Consider the following 23,103-nt stretch of genomic DNA (forward strand, 5'->3'; position numbering starts at 1 on the left):
AATTTCAAAGCGAATTTTCAGTGTGTCGAAAGTGTTTATCCAGCGCTCCCTTCCGCGCTTGTTTCTCGTGTTGAAGAAGAGCCCGGGGCCTCCCCGGATCCTTTTCTCAAGCTCGGGCATGCGCGATGCGCGCAGCGATCGCACCGTTTCGCGTCAGAGTTCGTCCCCGAGCGCGCGAAACTTCCAAATTACAAAATTACTTGATTGCTGGTCTGTCGACGTTGCGATCACTGATGCGAAGTAATTACGCGCCTACACGGTGCCAATAAGATGCCGAGGCACCTCTCATTACGATCTTATCTTTCTCGCACACGTTCGGCAGCTATACTTTTACCTACGCTCCCTCTTCGTGCGAGCGCTACTTCTTTCGTATATTTATAACCACGAGCACCTGAACTCCGGAGAATGTTTCTTGCTACCATATCTCCTCGATATCCACTACGTAAGATATTGCCGATGGCGAAGCTCCATGCAGATTCGATCTCGGCTCGCAGCTCGTCCTTTTAAACTTGACTTGGCAAAGTCCCGAGTGCACCGCTCGCTCATCAAAACACTTATTTTTCGGAACATCATTAAAAATCCTTCGAAATACCTCGGGATTTGTAAAATTTTTATGAAATCAAGGCCAAAGAGGAATCGGGGCTAGAAAAATCGACTTCGATACGAAAATAACTGGCGAGCTACATTCGTGGGCAACTCAATGCTCGTGAAAGAGTTTCCTGAACTGGAATGACGAAACTGCTTCCCCGAGGGAAACGGAGCTCAACATTTTTTAAAATTGCCATTCATAGGAGAAAAGTGTTCGCTGTGCATTCATATAAGAAGCTTTGTTCAAATACTTTTTCACTCTGCCACGAAAAGAATTATAATTGATTATCCCATTAAGGTTTGTAGAATCGGAATGGATATTGTTCGATATTATTTATCATTTTATGACATGACAGTTTCGTAGTATACGAAAGACATTTTGAATGAGACACGACCTTAAATGGAATCGAGACATTAGTAGAGTTCTCGTAGATCAATCTTATCGTTGACGCCCGAAAAAGTATCAAAGACAAAGGATAATAGTTGAGCTATTAAAAACGGCGGGAGGTTCCTTTGTTCATAGGACCTTGCCCACGGCCTAACCAAACCGATTCATGCTGCACCAATCTCAGCTTTCTGTCTCTGTTACCGTTTTCCTTTCCCTCTCTCTCTCTCTCTCTGGCACTCTTTCACTCTCTGCCTCTCTGGCTCCCTCATTGTTTCTGACTGGTAAGGAATGATAAAACTCGTTTTACCGCGAAGCAGGCTCTTGCCGGCTCTGTACAAAGACGTTTGTGAAGGAAACGCAAAAAGAAAATTTGCAACCTTCCCGGACACGCCACGCAAGGCAATCCCGGTATGGTAAGTCTCCGGGGATTTGGTCATGACTGTAATTCCCCTCGGTCAGTTGACTACAAATATACGCACGTATTCGTTGTAAACGCAAATAGTTAGGTGTTTGCATAGACACCGGAAAATATGTGAACTTTTCGCACGAACGACACGTTCGTCTCGTCAGTCGTGTGGACTCGGAACAATGTGAGAATTTTTACCGAGAGTAGCAGTTTTTTGGAGCGTTTACTCAACCGTTTTTCACTTCTGAGCACTCTCCAACTCGAAATCAGAACGAAAGAGATCGAAGTTGATACCGATGCAAAAGACACTGATTTCCGACCAAGCCAAGACCATCATAGAACCGTAATAAGAGCGTTTTTCAATTACAACAAATCCCCTCGAGGCCTCTCTCCATCTCTATACGGCTTCGTAATAAAAGTATTGGTATTTACGTAATCTTGCGATTCTTCGTACAAGCTCGATGTACCTGTCCCTCTATCTTGAATTTTCGCTTATACCTCCCGACCCGTGTTCATCCATGATGATACGCCCACTCTCGTATCGACCTCTTCGACCCCACGATGCTCGCAACAGCACGTGAAACTCTCTCATATGCGAAAGCTATACGAAGATATGTATACGTCATACCCAACAGGTATATACCGAGTGTTCGAAAAGCCTCGAACGAACGAACAAAGCCTCGATTAAATGTCGAAAAGATTGTGGAAACGATCAATGGAAGCTTGGCAAAGTTCTGGTAACATGGAAACAACATTTTTTGAGAATTCTTCTGCTCGGGGTATTTGCGTCCCATTTTTTGTTGACGTTCCGCGAGGTTGAGGATCGGGACATCCCGTATGTCGTCGAGGGTAATACCTAATGGATTTGCATGGCTCGGGAATTCAGCGTGCGACGTCCAGGAGGGTGTACAACCTACTACAGTGCACTAAACCACATACATGCATGGACGTAAGTACATGGACATCGCGCCAATGCTATCGGAGACCAGAATTACCTTCATGGGTATCCGGTACCGAAGTCTTCTTCGCACGACAGGTTTCATGCGGGCGAGCTAGCGACGACGCGAGAATATGCGAAATATATGCGATTATTCGAAAAGAAAGATTGAGTGTTGAGCAGTGCTTCTAACGCCTCTCTCCCCCGGCACATGCCCGCGCCTCGAGCTACAAAAGAAAGAGGGATGAAGATTGAAGAATAATGTCTCGGAGCAGGCTCCAGTCATAGGTTTCCGTCTGCGAGAATAATGGCCACAATATCGCCGGCGAAACCAACTCAACGTTTGTTCAACGAGTTCGTTGACCACTTAGACATTTTTTTCCCAAGCAGTCTTTCATCATAAATAAACAAATAGTCCCATTGATTTTCGTTGCGCGGCTAATTTCGGAAGGCAGAATAACTTGCAGTGCGTCAGGAAATCGGAGGGACGAAAAAACCGATGATTCCTCACTTTTGTTAATGAACAAAATTTTGGATCAGTTTACAGCTGAAGAGAAATTATGATTCTCGAAACTTCTTGCATTTTGTAGCTTCAGAAGGTATGCAGGAGTTCGTAATGCTTCTAATTCCTGTTCAATGCCATTCAGAATCAATTACACCAACGTACAATCGAGCTACAACAAACCCGATATTGCTCGCCATTTTTTTCGCGCAAATCCGTGGGTGAAATGCCAGGAGAAACAAGGTACATTCGTATCGTGATACCAATACATACACATACCGCATATTAGTTCTGATATGATCAGAGGGCATCCCTCGAGCTCGTTTGTAACGTAATCCAACGATATGATCGCTCACGAGCGAGCTTGTAGCCTGTTTCGTACAATGATTGTTTGTTCGATAGAATCATTACTCGCTTGTGCAGATAGAAGCGTGTATGGCGTGGCGTATGATAATCAAATCTCTTAACAGAACGAGCATTGAATAATTAATCATGCAGCTGCATGAGTACGAAACAGATTGAAGCCAACCAACTTGGCGATGATTTTCATTTGACATCTTGAGGAAACAGTGCTTCGAAGTGACCAATTTTAGCACGCGGATTTGCCAATTATGCGTTAAGGGGATGGATCAGTCGGTGTATCGCAACCGTGAGAGCGAGAGAGATAGCTGCAAATTTCAAAATCCAAATTCTTTGAGACAGTTTGACCAACTGGGAAAAGGCTCTGTCAGCCGATTTTTGCCATCGTCCTTCGTAGGCTGACGGAGCCTTTTTTTAATCGGTCAAACTGCGTCAGAGAATGTCGATTTCGAAAATTCCAAGTGAGGCTAGTCGATTGATCCATACTCTTTTAAGCTCAATTATCTTCCAACGAGCCAAGGACGAGCGATGATCGAAGTGTTCGCGACGAAAGTTATGGCTGTTAAGCTACTTTGATGCCTTGATTAGTGCATTAGTGGGACTTTGAATCGAGCAATTGTGGAGTAGATTTTTTGAATTGGGGGACTGTTAAATTCCTCGAACATCGAATAAAATATGGTAAAACTTTTGCGTCAACGTTTAAAACTGTCCACAACTTGTACCTATTAGGAATTAGTAGATTATGAAACGATGAGTCACGAGCACTGCGAAAGCTTCCATTAGCGAAGCTATCCAAAGATATTTTGACTCATCATTGAGTTATCTCGGCGTGATCAGGACCGAGAAAATTCTCTTTGTACGCAACCCTTGATCAATTTCATCCTGCTTTACGTCTATCGTAAAGTTGCAAGGATTTACCGCAGGCCTTTAAGACCTCGAGACGTCCGATCTAATCAGTCAGTCCTACTCAATTATTTTATGTACTTCTTCCCAAGGGGTACGATCATTTATCATAATCCTCATCGTATCCATTGTATTCACGATCGTAATAGGCACAATCTTTACCTCTGCGTTCCGACCGTTTTTTTTATCTCGAACCTTCTTCACATCGTTTGCCAATTGGTCAGTAATTGAAGGATTGCCATCGACTGTTTCTTCTCTCTACGGGTCTCAGTCGTTGCAGCATCCAATAGTTTTTGCTCTCCCACCATCCCGCAGATTTTCTCATCCAATTTCTTCGAATTCATTCGTCTTGTGCGCGCGTTCTCTTTGCCAATCTCTTCGGACTTGACAGGCAGAATGCTACTGCACACTGTGGCCAAAGATCTCAACAGGCTGCGTCTTCGAGGCAACGCATGCGAGAGAGAGAGAGAGAGAGGGATGGAAAGGTGAAGGAAGGAGGTTGCTGCGCGGTGCTCCAAGACCGGATGAGGGCAAAGATACACTCGGTAGCGCGAAGTTACCGGTCCCTTGTGGGGGTGGGGGGCCTCTTTCTTCCTCTCTTAGAGCATCGCACACGGGGTTGAACGCCCCGAAAGACATTCTCTGCTATACTTGTACGTTGGAACTTTCTGTCTCTCTTATTTTCTCTGTATACGTTACGATTATCGTGAGACCTGATGGTCTCGAAGAGACCGCGAACGCTCTATTTGCAGACAGGGATCGTATCTGGACCCCGAGACTCCTCTCTCGCTCTCTCTTTCTTCCTCTCGTCACGGCTCGCCTTGTATTTCGTTTGCTCTTATTCCCCTCCTCGGTTTCCTTCTTCTTCTTCATTTTTTCCTCTTTCCTTTCTCGTTTTATACCTTCTTCTTCTTCTTCTACTACTTCTACCAATGAGGCGTGCTACCCTGCTTTGACTTTCTTCGGATTTCTCCTCTCAATATACCCGAAGAAATAGATCGTCTCGTTGGGAAGCGAAAGATGAAAAACTCCCGCTCGCACCGGATATATCCGTCAGGGTTAACGGCTGCGTCTCGTTTCGATCTCCATCTCGCGTCTCTTCTTTTGTTTGTTTACTTTCGGCTATTCTACCCCGAAGACCCCGAGGCTGTTGATTTATCCCATTTACTCGTTCCCCAATTGTATATTTGGACGCTACACTTTCGGGCCGCGTATATGATCGAGCTCTGGTACACATTCGACCAGGAAATAAAGTGTAAGTGCTTTCGCCGTTTTCAAATAACAAATTTATCTAGTTTTTCAGACCAAACGGTGGAAAAGCCTGAAATTCAAATTGCCATGCAATCCCTTCGGTACACCGCTGTATAACACTGATTAAAATCGATATTGCCAGACTTGGCGAACTATCTTTGGAAAACATTTTTCCCCTCTCCGATCGTGCGAACAATTTATTTCTCAAACGAGTTTCCTCAGTCATTTACTCAGCAATTTCGTAATTCTTGTAAGAATACTCCCGCAAAAATGGTCTTATGATCAATGGATATTGCTGACAAATATGAAAAAAAAAATAAATAAATAAATAACGCCCAACAGCCTTTCCTCGCATATTCTCATGTTATAAACAAAGTGATTGACATTACAGAAATATTATCTTGTTCCGAAGCAATGAGTCTGTGTATAGAAAGGCTTCAAGACTGTTACACAGTCCGATGCACTAAATGTCGTACGTGCCGATGTTTTAATGAATTATCATTCGATCGTTAAACTCTCGTCTCTTTAGCGTATATGCATGTATATAAGCGCGGACCAAGTGAAGGGTTCATTCATGCATAAACGATCATCGACGAGACACGATCTATCATTCGACTCATGATCGCGCCTCTCGTTTCATATTTATATAAATAAAGATATACGTGCACGCGATAACTATTCGCGTATGTGCTATAAACTATAAACAATCGTAACGAGAGACGCTGGACTTGAAGCCAACTGTTATAGATGCAGGCACACGCGCACACACTTTTCTATATATACTTACAGAAACGGTTAATTGCATCCGGGGAAAGTGAACGCGAGAAACATTTCCCTCCAACGTGACCAATTATACTGACCTCACTCACATATATACGTGTGTACATTTCTTAACAAAACGCGAACGCGAGAAGGGATCCACGAGGGATCGTAAGAATTAAATGCCAATTGATCGAATGATCGTTTATACATAATGGAGGCACTTTTTATCGATCCCAGCTCGGGTCAAGTGCTCGTAAAAATCTATATCAATACTTTTTATCCTGGCTAAATGGCAACATAACCATTTCAGGTTCAACCACTCCAATTACCATTTTTTTACTCCGGTGAATATTGCTACGCTCGAGGATTCCGGCAACGTGCAGGTGTTCATTTTTTTTTGTAAATTGAGACGTTCTTGCATTTTCGGATTCTGCTTGCCCAATTCAATAAATTGGGCCCTCGAAATTTTAGTGGCTTTGAAATGGCAAAATACTGGGTGCATCGAGCTCGTCGAACTTCAAGATTGCTCCCACCTATTGATCTTATGAAATTTTTAATTAGAGGTCGCCCTCAGCTTGGTGAAGGTGAGAATTCACTCGAAACTCAAGCTCTCAACCATGAACCTGTGACCTTAATAAAAATTCATAGCACTCATCCAGTGTAACAACATTTTAATATAAACTAATGATTGGTCGTCAAATTATTTTGACGTCTCAGGAACATTGATTCATAACGCACGAAGATTTGACCCGTAGACACCACACTGGTGCCAATTTGCATCAACGAAATTTTCAAGTGCGTAGAACTTCAAAAGCCTTTCCTTCAATTTGGCCATTTTTCTATAATAAAACTTGATTTTCCAATTTTTTTAAATCATCTAATCGATTACTAAGGAATTGTTGCCCTTAAAAAGTATCGTTGTAAGATTAATTCCATACATTCATGGATGCAATAAAAAGTTTTGAAAAGTCCAAGTGCAAATGTGCACCGTTGTGACCTCAATGGGAGTGCCGTGTTTACGGGTTGATCAGAAATTATAACCATGATTCGATCCGCCGATCAATTGTCACGTGATTTCTATACTTTTCAAAAGTTAGGAATTCGGATTTGTGAATTTTCAAAAAAATATCTGACACCAGCTCATTGTTGAGTAGCTGAATAAGTTTGGGAACTTACCCGGAGTGATGTTTCGTATAAATCGGCGTGGCCGGAGTGGCCAGGATAGCATATCCAGGAGTAAGGAAGTCTCGCGTTCTCATGGGATTGTAATCGTGATTGTGATGATGGTAACCGGCGTAAGCTACGGCCCTGGTGCCCGTGTACTCGGCGACAGCGACCGCGGTCAGTTTTTCAGACTTGTCGTCTGCGTTGGAATCTTGGTTCGTCCTCGTCGTGGTCGTCGTTCTCGTTGTCGTTGTTGGCCTTAAGGTCTTCGACTCCGAGAGATCGGTAGCTTCGTTCCTTGGGTCGTGAATACCGGAGAGACTTTCATCGGCGGTTCTCCTCGGGAGTGTTCCACTTGTCGAGTTTCCGTATCGTCGAGAGTGATAACCATTTTTATCGCTCTTTTCCAATCGGTCTAACGCGAGCTCGACGTTATTACGATTACGTAAATTCCTCATGAGAGCATCGTGGAGGGCGCGAATACTCGTGTGAGATCGCGAATGCGAAACTCCCTCGTGTCTCGGCCGAAAACGATCTGAATCCAATTCTTTCTTATCCGCTGATAGGGAACGATCATTCATCGACGAATCGTAACGACGCTGAAACCACGATGGCCAGATATCCCGATTGGAGAGAGACGAACGATTGTGACTTGGATGAGGGCTTTCCGAGCCTGCTGTTTCGGCTATTCGGTTCGCAAGGCCGGCGATTATCACGATAAATAAACTGTTTCTGATTGCTATTTTAAACACCATTTCCGCGATCTTCATTGACGTTTTTTTCCAATTAATTCACCAGAAAATCAACAATGAATCACTCTCTCTCTCTCATTAAAAACTGAATCGTCGATTCACATGTTCACCGATTTTTCCAATACTCCCAATGAGCCCTCCTCAAAGCCTCTAATTAACAAAATCTTCCCGTACTTCGTCCCTGGCTCGGTGGAGGGTCAACGAAACACGTTCGACCTCCGGTCCGCACGTTCTTCTTTCAGTAAACGAGTTATTTCGATGAATCGTTCCACGGCGACGAATGCGAGCGGGGGAACGCGGAATTTTCGATGTGCAAAATTGTCCGAAGGCTGTGGAGGCACTACTGAATGTCCAAGAGGAACACGAGGCACAAACCCCGAGAGATCTCTCGCTTTAGGTCTCTCTCCACGTGCTTCAGTTGTCCGTGTTTCTCTTCCCCACCCTTTGGCGATCTTACAACGCGCTCTACAAGTTCTCGCGAACTCATGCGCTCGGAGTATCTACACGTGTATGTGCGTAGCCTCCGGTGTGTACGTGTAGAAAGACCCATATCGCGTTCTCCCTTGCGCCCGTCCTTGTCCCGCTCCTTCTTTTCTTTTCTCTCAGCATCTCGTGAATTCTCTTCTCCGAGCAGCGACTTTCGCTTTTTCTTCAGTTTCTTCGACAGTGGCTCATTGTCTGTCGAAGGGCCAGGTAAACCGTGTCAGTCTGTCGGGAAATTATGGAGAATACGTAACTTGGGAGAGGGCTGTGAGCGCTGCTCGTGTCAGGATATGAATCGTGATATATTTTCACGATAACTTGAACCTTAATTTACCAGGACTTAGCGCAAAGTACCATTATAATTATTTTCCTTAAATACCCAAGTGACAAAGAATAATTGTTTGATCAAGAGTTGATTTGTTCGCCATAAGTCTCTATGGTGAAATGATTCTTCGCAATTTGGAATCGAAACTGTCAATCATTGATTAGTGCCCATTGATGATAAGATCTTCGAGAAACCGAGAGGCTCGACGAGACAGGACAATGCTTCTCGGTGTTGCGCACTCTCTGCTATGAGATGTCGACGTCCAGGCTGCATGCGGACGCAGTAAGTGTCCTATATGTCTAGCGTGATAAAGGTATCACAAGTTATTTTCACAGGCGCCTCAGGTTAAATATATGCATACAAACGCCGATGGATTTTGGAGTGGAAAAGTCTTGCAGGCCGTTCCTGGGCATGGCTCTCGAGCCCTTCTGCTTTTGAGTATCGGATATGCTTGAAGAACGTTCCTTGCGAAAGCCAAGAGTCCGAAGCTGTAAAGGACCAACGAGCCGAGTGCTGATCGCATAGAACAGTGCTTGTGAGTCACGCAACACACGTTTTCCGTGCCTGTGTACTTCAGCCACTGCCACCTTCGGTCTGCAGCTCCTTTTATGCGAGGATTTATACACGTGCATGTATATACAAGGTGTCCTGGGAATCGTAGCAGAATTTTCCAATGAAAATTTCATAAACGATGTCGGAAGATCAAAATTCTTGCCCGTTGTCAGAACGAGGACTTTCATTGCTTGTGATGGAAACGAGTGAACTCGAAGAGAGTCCTCCGAACCGTTAAACCTGGAGATTTAGCCAATGACAGAAGCTTGAAGTCCACCGCGTTGATGATCGAAACGTAAAAGTTACTCTGCGACAACAATTGTTTGGTACGTCGGCGACGTTCTCTGCCACGTTGAGTCGTCGACATTGATCTCAGAAATCAAAGAAAATTACTTAAAAAACATGACAGTGTGGAGTTTCATTCACTGTGAAATTAATTCAGAGAAAAAAAATGTTCAATTTAGGATTTTTTCGGACGCATAACAGTCCTGTTTATACGGAACTCTGAGTTCGGATGGCAAGCATACTGGAATCAGGACCTCAGTCTATTATGTCAATAGTAGCATCAGACACTCTGACAGTGCGTTATTTCCACTGGAGAATGAAGCATCCTGGCTCCCAGTGGACGCATCGCCTTTTCTCCTACTGCTTAATTTACTGGACCAATGAGATTCTCTCCCAGGCACTTATGAATTTACCAATGAGGCGTAAAATCGTCGATAATATTTTCACGGATGATGGCTCATCAGTGAGAAAACGGATAACGGAAACGCGAAATTTTTCTCTTAAGGATGTTCACTCTAATCCACTCATCCACATTGCACTCTAATCCACACTGATCAGCCCGGTTCCTGGTACACCTTGTATATTTATGTTTATTCGCAGACACATATTTACACATACGCACTCCACATGCAGACCACATTCGATAATACTGCAGTGAGTCTCGGGCTCGTCTAATATACAAGCAAGGCAGCGAGAAGAACGGGTTTTTTGCTCGGGCACACTTCTTACCTACCATCATCATTTGCCTCCGATACTTTGAGGCAGCCGGATCATCATGCGCGTTACTAATATTACATGAAAACCGCCGGTAGAATATTGAAAATTAGGGGTGAGAAAATTCATTTCGATAAATTGTACAGCACGTGTACACACGTTATACGTTTCCCCTGGTGTATCATTTGTAAAATGCATGTGGTGGCTTCGAATGCAAAAGAGATGGTGCAAATTGGAATTACGCGAAATTCAAATAATCAACGTTTTACAAATCTCGTATATTTTCTAACCTACTGCGTTTCCCATTGAAAAATGGATTCAATTGGAGGTGAACGGACCAATCTTGAGCTTGGGAAACTGCTGTGCCACGCTGAAAGCACGAGTTTTCGTCCGCTCTCTGAAGTCAAGTACTATGAAACACGGTTTCACTTGGATGGATGCGGTTTATCAAATTTTCCAAAAACACTGATTGGCTCCTTCGACCTCGCTGAAGCAATGGGTTCAATGAATTTTTCAAACTCTTTAGAACCTAAACTAATTTTGGGGTCAGTATTAAAGGTGATTCTATTTCATTGTTTAAATGGAAACTCAAACCGTTTTTCCTGCAGCAGGTACGCATATGACAACGTTTTATTTTTAGTTGATCAAAAGTTGATAAGACACGAGAGTCTTCTAGCTCGGAAAATCTTCATACAACAAGAAATATTGATTTTTAGGAAATGAGCTCGTTTGTATTCCCGATCTTTCATATTCAAATATTTTTCCCAATATTGCTGGAGAAGAATGTCTCGCCTCTTTTCACCGAAATCCAATAAATTCCAGGGAATAAATTCCCTGATTTCTTTCGTGGTAGGATCCCAGATATATACGTGGCTTCCGTTGGACCGAATGTCATCCTGAAAATGAAGCTACGCCAACGGGAGGCGATTGGACGCGTCCTAAAAAACCGTTTTGAATGTAGCCTAGACGCGTACTTTAAAACGTTGGAGATAATCGGAGAGCATATGTGAAAAATAACTTGGTAAAATTTCAAATAAATCAAGAAACACGAGAGCTCGATATCGAAATGTTGAGCCCACTAAAACTAACTGGGAATATTTTTCTTGAATGTTTGTTCGAAATTTCCATAAGATTGACTCATCAATGTTCATTTTTCAAATGTGAATCCGACAAAATAGCCAAATTTCCATTAAAGCTGAGCCAAGGTTATTACTGCAATTAACGTGAATGATCGATTCAATTAACGCAGCAAATTTCGGCTCGATAAGAGAAACCTGTAGCTCAATATAAATATTCGTTTGGGTGGATCATTACTCACGTATAAATCTACATGGAAGCAAAAGATTTTTTGTCGAAAACGGTTGTCCGATTATGTGGACCATTACGACCACTCAGAGACGAATACATTGCGAAAGTATCGCTAAAACAAGCTCCGTTCTGTTGGAAGGAAGGAAAAATGAATAAAAGATGCTCATTGCTCATCCGGTGACGTGTATTGATCCTGAACTTGACGCTCATCTACGCGAGGGTGTCCTTTTATTTTTTCAATTTTATTTCGCATCCATTCATCACTGTAACCCACGGGATGGCCAAGGTCATCAAATTTTAACAACACGAAACGAAAGTGGAAAGGTCGGCCAATTTGCCGATGTTGCACGCGATTCAACCGCGTGGAGGAGATGATAAAATGAAACAGGAATAGTGGAACTGTGCTGTCTTCAACGATTATTCAACCTCAAATACGTATGGGATGTTCCTCCGAAATTGGCTCACGTCGGAAACTTTCCTTAGTCATTTCACAGAAAATCTTGTTTTTTCAAAGTTCGACTCCGTCCCATCGAATGCCCAGAAATGAGTTTGAATTTATTTTTTTCCAGGTACCAGCATTAAAATCTTAATCAATATTATTAATGTTCAAGGACTCTCGAACGTTCATAACCCACTGTTTGGTTTCACGAAGAAAATTCGTTAAATGGAATTGAAGTAAATAGAACTCTCGTAGCAAGTTCCGATGATCTTCCAATTGATTTTCTCACTGTGAGAAAAGAGGGGTGCCAATGAAATATGCGATCATCACAAGCTTAATCGAGTGACCAAAATAGTTTCAGATCGAACCACAGGTTCATTCTCCCCGAAAACATTGCACTCGAATGAAGGAAACTCTTCCAACGACATCAATTTCTATAGAATCAATAATTTTTTTCTCACTTTTCCTAATCAATTGTTTCCCCCGTAACACCTTACAATTATCCTGAAAAACAAGCCTCATTATTTTTCTCAGCCTTCCTTGAAAGCCCGGCTCATTAATGAAGCTGTAACCAATAAACCTAATGGATTTCGAGGCTAGATTCATAAACACCAACTAGAAAAGGCGTTTGAATTTCAACGCCATATCCCTCGTGCAAAACTATTCAACATTCCAATATTTCGTGCAGCTTACACGCCACAGCTGTCCCTTAAACCAGAGATTAATGAGGTTTCCTTCATACACGACTGATAAACGAACACACTAAAGGAACAAGCCTACAACAAAAGCAACAAGAAGCAAGAGAAAGAAAGAGAGGGCGAGAAGAGGGGCGAGGCAACGTTGGATGTATAATAGTGATAAAAAAAAAAATTGACAAGAATAGTTGATTACTCTGATCTCACCGCGGAACTGACCGGCTCTAAACGTAAGGCCACCTGGTTGCCAATGCACGTATCTCCACGTCTCTGTATACATGTTATATATTTTACATTATATTTATACAGATATGTAGTCATGCACGTATAAATGTACGGTCCACGAGTAAGGCTTTACAAGATCCTTTCTCTCGATTATATTCAACGCTGAGACTCCCTCTTGTGTATAAATAGCGACATAAATAACGAGAGACCGTATACTCATAGGATATAATGCGATTTCAGTACATACGCCACATTGCATAGGTAATTTTTGACTAATTTTTTTTGTCTTCATTTAACGCGCGGACCGTGAGCGTGCATTTACTCGAAAGGTCTTCATCGGGAACTCGTCTCGTGCGGTATTGCAATGCTGGCACCAACGAATGGCAATTCCAGTCGCTAATGAGGGGCGGAAAATCGGCGGCCTTAATTAAGCGTGAATTTAGAAAACTTTCGATCCCAAACGATCTTGAATCGATTATTAATGCTCAGATTTATCTTCGTCGGACTTGAAGACATATTTTTTTTTTTTTTTACTTTTGTTCTCGGACTTACACGCACGCACACACGCGATGCCGCACTCTCAAATTGGTTCTTCAACAGTTTCGCAATTATTTTTAATGCTGCGCACACACGTGTTGGCTGAACGATGCTGGTAAGGAGCTTTTATGGTGAAATTCTCATTAGGCCTTTTACTATGTACGTTCCATCTTTATCCTTCGGCGGCTGAGTACTCGCGCTGCGCTTAAAATTCTATAGGGAAACGCTCTCGCACGTGATGCTTGAAAAAAGAGGTAAAAATCGTCCCGTCGCGGTGATCATTCGGCGTGTAAGGCCTCGTGGATGAGGTGCTTCTCGTATACGGTTCCGCTGGTAAGTACCATAAATCATAGGATCGTTAAAGTCGCGCATACCGGCAACGTCACACATACGCCCATCTCATAGAAAAGCGGAATTAAATGCGTCTCTTAGAAATATACACTCATACGCGCGGCCACGCATGCTGCTCATTAAAAAATTCAATCCCAGGGACTCGATGATTGCCGAAATTCCAGGAAAACTGGAGGTCACTCGTTGCCGACCTGATCGACGAAATTAATAGGAAGCGGAAAACGAAAAATCGCGAGGATCCAACGACGCGGATGATCCTATCCAATAACGAAAAAAGAGGAAGAAAAAAGTGTTGGCAACAGCGCCTCCAACTCTTCGAATCGCAACATCCAAATTATTAACCGTTTCCGTCAATTTTGAGGAAGAAAATATTCACTGGGGGCTAAGTTTTACGGGGTTTCTCCGAGGGTTCGAAACGCGAATATTTCTTCAAGGTTATGGCCGTCGCGGTACGGTATCTTCTTTAGTTTGTCCATGAATTCGCACCAAGGTCACTGCGACAGTATCCGAGATATCTCAGTGGGAATTGATATGCTGCACTTGGAGCGCTGCGAGACAAGATGGTGGGAGAAATGCCTGAAAAACAACATCGAGAAATTCCTCGGTAGAGCTGGCAAAAAGGTAAAGAGGAAAGAGCGAAAGGGAGAAAAGAGAGATGGAAAGCGAGCAGTCCAACTACATCCATTAAATGTCAGGTGGATGTATCGTTCCAGTTTGCTAGGGTGGTTTCTCCTTTTCGGGTCACGTATCCAGGCTCCGCGACCTACTGGCACGTACCCGTGACGTCTCTGCGGAATGGGGTTGGATCGAAAGCCGTGAGGCGTTGGATACAAAGAAGAAAAATAGAACGGGAGAACGAACGATAGGAAAAAAGGGCAGGGAAACACGAGAGAAAGCGTAAACGAGAAAGTGCGAGGAGAAAAACAGAGAGGCGGCTGCATGGATTATTGGGACGAATAAAGGACGGAGAATAAAAGCGTGCGGAGAGCGAGAATCACGAATGAAAACGAGAACGATGGAACGAAAACATGAATGAAGGACAAATGACAGTGGTGCCAGGGGACTAGACGCTTTGATAAGCGAAGCTTGGGGAATGAGAAAATGGGAGAAAGCACCGGAGAAAAAGAAGCGAAATGGACGACCCCCGTCAAGATGCGAAAGGATCCCTGAAATGGGCAATTCTGCAATGATGGACAAAGGATGGATATTCCAGATACGAGCAATAAGCTTGGTCCTCGTTCAACCCTGACCAACTCCTGAAATACCAGTTTCACTCGCCACTCGACAAGGCCAAAAAAGTCTCTACGTCGATAAAAAACTTGAGACTGCACGACTGAAACAAGGTTGAACGTCGCAAGGGTGAGAAAACGGAACGAAAAAATTCTCCTAAAAGTTTCATCTCACGCTAGGCTACTCCCAAGAGTTTTGTAATCAGTGCTCCCCTCCGTACGACGAATTTAAATTTATTTATTTAATTAAATTTCAGGCTATTCGACCAAGACCTTTTCTGTTCTTTAACAAATGTTACACAGTCATTTTACACACTTTCGCTTGTCTGTCACGAAACGATTTTCTTAAGTCTTGAAATTTACACAGAGTTTAAATAGCTAATCGACTGACACGTATATCAAATTTTAAAGGGTTCGTTTTATTGGTTATTGGGAGAAACGTGTTTGAATATGAAGAAAAATACATGAGTAAAAAATCGTTTATCTTTTGATATAACGATTGAACGCGTCTTACTAAGTTCACGAAAAAGTACACGATAACAATGGAATATATAATGAAGGTTTGGAAAAAAATTCGACACCATAGTCTTACTAGTATTACGTTAAAAATTGAACGAAATTGGTAATGAGCACTCGTATAACTTCACATTTGCTTATTTCGGCATTTCGTTTCTTCTTGATTTGGCCCGTTTCTGTCACAGCCTTCAGTCTTTTCATTAATACTTTTCTCTCGATCCATTTTTCGTTGTGTTTTCCCTTTGCGCTCTCTAATGCGATTTTTTACATAAAAAACTATATAATATTTTCGCTAGGGACGAATGAAATTTGGGGTTCAGTCAGTGATCGATTCTCGATTAATTAATGGCTCGTAATTTCATTCGGCAAAAGATAAATTGAAAAAACTTATTTACAATTTCGAATTAATAACTCTGACCTTAATTCAAAGTGATTATATATTTAATTAGTAAGTGAAAATCGATTCGTTTAAACACCCAAGATACCCAATACGATCTTTCGGGCACGATCTACCTTAACTGCATTCGTTGAAATTTTTATTCAACCGCCAAGTTAATCTTCAACCGAAGAAGTGTCGGTTTTTGGCTGTATGTGTGGATAAAAATTCTTATAATGAAAGCATCCTTGCTGCAAATATGAAGATGGTCGCAAGCGTCAAAGATCGAGCGCACGTAAAATGGGTTAACTTCACGTGAATCCGACGTGGTGTCAGCAGCTGAACGCAGCGCGGACCGGTCGCGATCCTTTTGTCTAAATTCTTTACGCTTCATATGTTATTTTTTTTACACAAAATACAAATATAATATGTGTATATATTATTATTATTGTTAGATATATATTTTTTTATCCGTTTTTTTTCGTAATTATGTGGACAAGTTTTTCGTTTACATGAATATATAAGATCGTGACGTAACGGGAAAATTAGCCGGTGTCCCGTGGGGCCGAGGAGCAACTAGCCCTACCAAATCATCGGGACTGTGAAACGCGCAAAAAAGGCTATGAGCTGAGGAAGCAGCTTTCGTCCTTCTCTCTCTCTCTCCCTCCCTCCTCTCCTCGTTTTATCTCGTGAACAGCTGGAGTCACAATTCTCGGTCGTTCGGTTGAATTTCACGCGGGGATATTTGGTCAGTACGAATTCTCTCCTCTCAAATTCGTCGGTCAAACCTCTCCGTTCCAACTCTCCGTTCTGTCCCTTTTTTTTGGTTAGCCGTCAGTCTCGAGAGACCCGCCAAAAAAAAACGAAATTTGTCTCCTCCTCCAAACCTCATGATAAAAAGTGCCCGAAAAAGTACCGAGCAATTAAATTCCTGCATAGCCGAGCAAACGCGAGACTCAACACGAAATTCAACGAAAGAAAACGCCGATCGACGGAGAAACGACTGTTATACGTATTCATGATTACTCGAACGAAATCCTCTGAGACTCCTGTCTGACAGGCTGATATCTCACTCGCGTATAACACATTCTTCGATCAATCAACTGGAATAAATTCAAAGTCAAGAGGAACCTTGGAACGAATGAAATATTTGTCTACCAACTACGTCATCTGCTTAGTGAGCATTGAAATTATTTAATATCTTATTTGCTGTTGGATTTATGTCCAACAGGAATTAAGTCATTTTGGCACCTGTCGAGTGTTCGTGGATTTCAGAGTCATCCTTTCTATCGCGATTCGAAAAAATATCGCTTCACTTATGAGGTGCAATGAACTTACTCGAATATTGAAGTTTTCCAAAAACTTTTATTCAGCGGACATTTTTGTAAGCATCAGTGCCAACGTGCCAGTTTCACGATTTTGAAAAGTCTCAAAGTACAAATATACTGAATGATCTGAGCATTAATAAACGATGGTAACACAACGGTAATGGTGTTTCAACAATTTCCCAGATCCCCGTTTGTCGTAGTTCCCGTCCACGGCCATTCTATGTTTCGTCTAGTCGATCGACCCTTAAGTTTCAGGCAGCGTGCCAGCGAGTGGATATATAAGGTCAGTAGAAAATGCCACAACGTAGAAAATCACTATCCCTGAGAGGCGAGGAATTAGAAAAAAGAAAGAGAAAATGGAATAAGAGGGTGTGGAAAAGAGACGAAAAACTAACGAAGGTTACGTGCGACCCTGGGCTGTCGGCATGGAGCCATAGAAAAGAGTTGTGAACGCGTCACTACAATCGCGACATCACCCCTAACGATATTATCCCACTCGACTTTCCCACTGGGACTCTTCGAATTTTCTCCTTTTTTTTTCTTTACCTCCCTTTTTCTACTGCTCTGCCTACGCTTCACGACAAATCTCGACATTCATCGTTTCTCACAGATCTCATTAACTTTTCCACCTTTGAGCTCGGCAGTTCAGACCAAACCTTTAAGGCCCAAAGTCCGAAAATTCGTTTCAGATTCATGGATCTTACTTGATTCGTTTGGGAGATAACCGATGATGGATTACAAATCATCCTCGTAAAAATTAATTTAAAGTGATGCTGAATAATTAATAGTCAAATGACATCAGATTCGTGAGAATTCGCCTAAACCTCGAGTAATCTTCGAAATATTGACAGATTTGGATTTACAGTGACAGTTTCATTTGAACTGACAACGTGCGAGAATTGCAAGAAAAAAAAATCTCAGTAGCAATTACGGTGGAAATAGTCCAAATCAAATAAGTGGAATTTTTGGAAGTCATGGGGTCAGAGAAATGAGAGACATTCTCAGTTTTCTTTACCCAATCTATTTTTCTCACTCGTCCCAAACGTAATTGAATTTTTTAACGAACGCGATAACGATGAAACCGAATACCGTCTCTTATTCCCCGAAGGCTTTTAATTATCGTAATGAAATGACGAGAGAGAGGGTGAAATTTGCTCACGACACGGCTGCACGAGTGAATTGCTGAATTGCAACTCTTTCGAGCTGCATAAAGCAGCCCCTGCGTAGTATTGATCTATTCATGAACTTTCGCATTTTCTTTTATGTGTACGTTGAGTCTTTTATGAGGGGGCTTTAATCGAAAAAATAGTTCGTAGTCAAGATCAAAAGCAGATTTTTCATCGGAGCAAAAAACGAGTTCAGATCCTCTTTTTATCAACTATAATTGAAATTCTCGTAAATGACACAGTTTTCAAATGAATTTTCTTCACAACCGTAGACTCAATTCCTTATCGACCACACCAAATTTTTCAAAATTTCTATGATCTTTGACAAATTATTTCCATAATCATTGCTTACCAATTGCCAAGCATTGAAAGGGAGCATTCGATTATTTGTTCATAGAACTGTTACGCGTTCCGTTCCATTTCGATTTATTACAACCAAAAATATAAAAATGAAGTTGACTCCGATTCTTTCAGTTTATTAAAGCCGATACTTCCAAATATTCCAAAATAGTTACGTCACAATATTCTTTTCGAGATGAAAATTCGTTAAATGTCAATAAAAGTACAAATTAACAGTAATGAATGACCACAGATGCTGTTCCTCTGGTCGAGGGAACCTGTGCCTAGTCCACGAGCTGGTCCGTGGCTCGCATGGTTCGCGACAGCTTTCGTGCTTTGGCGTTGCAGACGTCGCATAGCCAAAGCGATCCTCGCAGTATCGCCGCTGCGTTTATTAAAGCGTCGTTGCATAGCACCGGTCCACCCACATGGAGTTTATGTGCGAAGATCATCGAACAGAATTCACCAAACATCGACGAGGTCAGCGACAACGACGACGACGAATACGCAGCGCGAGCACAACATCATCGAAAAGGATCCGAAACTGAGTCTCATACTCAGTCCGAAACACACGACGGGCATAAAAACCCGAGTGAAGCGTTTGTGCACTGGGGATGGTCCACACGTTTCCGGTTGCGTACAAACAGCCCAACAAGTTAATTATCGGGTCACGAGAAGCGGCAGAGTTTACGGAAAATATCCCAACAAAAGTGCTACTCAGTCGATATCATAAGTCGATGAAAAATAAAATAAAATTTCAAGCACTCTCCGAATTACCACTAAATTTCAAATGCAAGTTTCGTTGTCGAATGGAACCTCGAAATTAGACTTTTCTCTCGAAAATTTTATCGAACTTGTATACGAAATATATTTGTGCAGAAATCCAACCAGCCTACTTAGCAAGTGTATAAATTTCTTTTCTCTGTAAAATTCTGTAAACAGTCGTGAAACACTTTTTTAATCACGTTCGTTCAATCGTTGTCCTGTAGCCTGTGCAGGGAGAAGATTAAGGGGTCTACCTTGATTAGACGGGCAAAAAAAACACTATTTTCACGAATTTTTTTGACCGGTATAAATTATAAATATGGATATAAAAAGTGTAGGGCTAAAAAGTACACTCTTCAAATACACAAAAAAATTTTTTTTTTGTATTTATTTTACTCAGTTTTTGTACAGAAAAATGGGAAAGAAGACGAGTCCAAAAAAAAGATGGGCGTGCCCTGTTGATAAAATCTCAGGAATGGTGATCGGAGAAAAAAAATGGCTGTAGCGCATATCATACGATTTTTCATTTTTTCAAAAATGATAAAATGGCGGCCATTTTTCCAAAAACTACGAAAAAGCACATTTTTTTCATCGTTTTTTGCAAAAAAAATAGTTCCGCTACAAAATTCAGTATTCATATGATATGCGCTATAGCTTTAGTCATAAAAAACATGTGGTAAAATTTTGGTAAGAATCGGTGGAATAGTTTCGGAAATTTTATCAACGAGCCGTCCAAAAACATAATTTTGAACGAAACGCGTTTAAACAAAGCCATTAGCTCGCTCAGACAGCTGAGCAAACGTCATTCAAAAGTACACTTAGACCGCTCAGATCTTTACAAAATTTTTAGTATGAAACTTTTAAATATGTATACTTTCGAAGAATGCAATAAAAAAAATCGATTTTTTGAAAATTCTAATTAGAGTAGACCCCTATAATTTGAACAATTACCGTTCAGTAACGATAGTGCGGTCAGGGACTGCAATTCACCGTATTATTATGGGAAAGAAATTGAATTTTCCTATTAAAAAAATAATATTTATTATACACAGCAGGGACTTTAACCGCAGTATTCAGTAAATTTTGACGTCACGATCAATTTTACCGCGCTCCACTGAAAAACTTTCGTACAAATATTCATGCCAGGATGTGGCTAAACTGGGCACATGGTAGGGATATCTTGTCGCTATGTCGGCCTATTTTCTCATTGTTTTTATATGCTTTTATATGCCTTTGTTGAAGTGTTCAAATCACCGGTTCAGTGCGCTACGAAATTCGGAAGCAAGTGACCGACATCTACGTTAGGACAAAGACATTTTACCGTGACGCATCGTAAAATTAACTAAACGTTTTGTAAATTTTAGTTTACGTACAGTAAAATTTCCTATCTGCAATATTTACTATTATAAAAGAGAAAACTCCGAAAAATATTTAAAATTTTACAGCGAATTTCACGCTAAATATTACCGTTGAATACTCTCCGCGTATAAACCGCATGCATGCAGAAAATTTTACATCCAAAAAGCATCTACTATTCTTTATATTTCAAAAAGTCATTCCTTGGGACTTTTGTTCTTTCGTTAAAAAAAAATCGATATAATTTGAATTTATTTTACCGAATCCCTTGCATGCGAACAAGAAATACCAAAGTTTCGCCTCTGACCGTTTGAAGTCATGTCAAATTCGTCAATTTCCCGGAAAAAAGTCAGCAATATTCCAACTTTAATTTGCATTGAAAAAAAAAATAGAAGTAAAACCTTTAATCATGATTCATCGAACGAAGATTCGATCGCTCAATTCCAGAGGAATATTAAAATGCTCTGCAGGAGATTTCTACGAAATTTCCAATAGATTAATAATCTATCGTCGTCATGTTTTTCACCAGGCATGACGAAGGCTCCGATGTGGATTTCGACGACGATTCGTGTCCTCAACCCACTTTCCATGACTCGGATACGAGTACGTAACGAAGTGCAAAGCCGATTGATAAAGACCTTCGAAGCGGGGTCGTCGAGATGGCACACCGGGTGCACATCATCATCCCTCGTGAATGGATTGACGACGGACGTCTGCTTGCACATTGAAAAACCTCCTTGTAGCTATGAAATATGTGTATAAACAACGCTTGTGGAGCGATTCTTCTATTTTTATGCAGTTCAACTTGAATGTAATGCACGTAATAGCATTCAAGAGGTATTTGACAACAAATTGATTGATATCGAAGGATTGGGGCTTACGCAACCGACTGAAAGGGGGCACATGTTTGGGACTTTATCTTATTTACTTCAAAGTCTTATTACAAAGGTCGAGTTCGATGGCTGCGATAATCATATCGGTGACGACGGAATTTATTTTTTTTCAGAACTTTATTTCTGAAAGTGGCGGATCTGCAGGGGCATGAAGGAGACGATTGAGTGGAATTATGTAAAATCGTTAAAATCCTGCTCGTAAACTTCATATTAATTGTCTTCCGAACACGTATGCCGATTCGCCATTTTGCAGAATAGAATTCGGCCAATACGTGTGTGGCAGCCTTGAACGTGGGGCACGAAGTTTGAAAATTATTTTTAATTCAAGTATTGAAAAAAAACGGTGAGGAGTCGACTCGTTTTCAAGTCGAAATCATGAGCCAAACTGCTTAATGTTACGGAGCTTAAAGAACTCCCGATCGATGCTGAATTCTTTTCCCACGATCGGACAAAGAACATTTGACAAAATGAGTCGACGAGTTGAAAAAGCGAAATTTTGACATTCGATTCAAACGACCGTTGCGAAAGTCGAAAACGAAAGCCCGAGTGATGACGGGCAGACGTGGATTGAGCTGTGGCGTATCTTACTTGTGTGCTCTTGAAACTGAAAAATATCCACGCACTTTGAGCTTCTTCGTACCCGCTCACTCCTCCCTCGTCTATCATCTTCTCCTCTTCACCCCGCCGCTACCAGCCCTATATCGCTGCGAACTCCCCCGCCGCGTTGAGATCAATAAGCGTCGCGTGCGTTCGAAGGGTCTAGGACGTTCCCGCCGCGACATTCTCCCTCTCTGTTTCTCTTTCTCCACAGATATGTATCTGTAGAGAACTATCGATATATAAATGTGCCAAGCGGTCTGTAGTATTCGATCAGAGCCTATAGAAATTGGTCCGAATTTCAAGCGACCGTTTGGTCTCAGTGTTGTCCGCTCTCTCAAAGTGTTTCGCCAACAGTGGAAACGTAAACGGTCCATTGCATTCGGGACAAGGTTGCCGAGGCCCAGTTTCCTTCGAGCCTGTGTCTTATGTGCACTGACGATTTTCATCAAGCGGAATTCGCTCTGCTCCGTTTTCAAAGATCCACAAATTTACGGATCACTCGAATCGTCGCGATTGGTTACTGACTGAGCAAGCCGATCGAACGCTTTCACTTCTATCGAGTCAGCCGAAAAATGTCGAGGGAATTCGTGGGTTGAGGCTGGGATCGT

General features: G+C 41.9%; 2 protein-coding genes across 2 annotated transcripts in view; one reads left to right on the forward strand and one right to left on the reverse strand.

Annotated features, from left to right (window-relative positions):
• slow (slowdown) overlaps positions 1-8,400 on the reverse strand; it is a 28,321-nt gene extending 19,921 nt beyond the window's left edge. Inside the window, exon 1 of the mRNA XM_043420886.1 lies at positions 7,274-8,400. Coding sequence (XP_043276821.1) covers positions 7,274-8,031 — 758 coding nt within the window. The 5' untranslated portion in view covers positions 8,032-8,400. The remainder of the gene's footprint in view (positions 1-7,273) is intronic.
• Positions 1-19,978, forward strand: part of LOC122411838 (uncharacterized) — a 37,923-nt gene extending 17,945 nt beyond the window's left edge. Inside the window, exon 3 of the mRNA XM_043420893.1 lies at positions 19,135-19,978. Within this exon, the coding sequence (XP_043276828.1) occupies positions 19,135-19,614 (480 nt within the window). The 3' untranslated portion in view covers positions 19,615-19,978. The remainder of the gene's footprint in view (positions 1-19,134) is intronic.
• The last annotated feature ends 3,125 nt before the right edge of the window (positions 19,979-23,103 follow it).

Source organism: Venturia canescens, chromosome 6 (genome assembly GCF_019457755.1).
Source record: "Venturia canescens isolate UGA chromosome 6, ASM1945775v1, whole genome shotgun sequence".
NCBI classification, from domain to species: Eukaryota; Metazoa; Arthropoda; class Insecta; order Hymenoptera; family Ichneumonidae; genus Venturia; species Venturia canescens.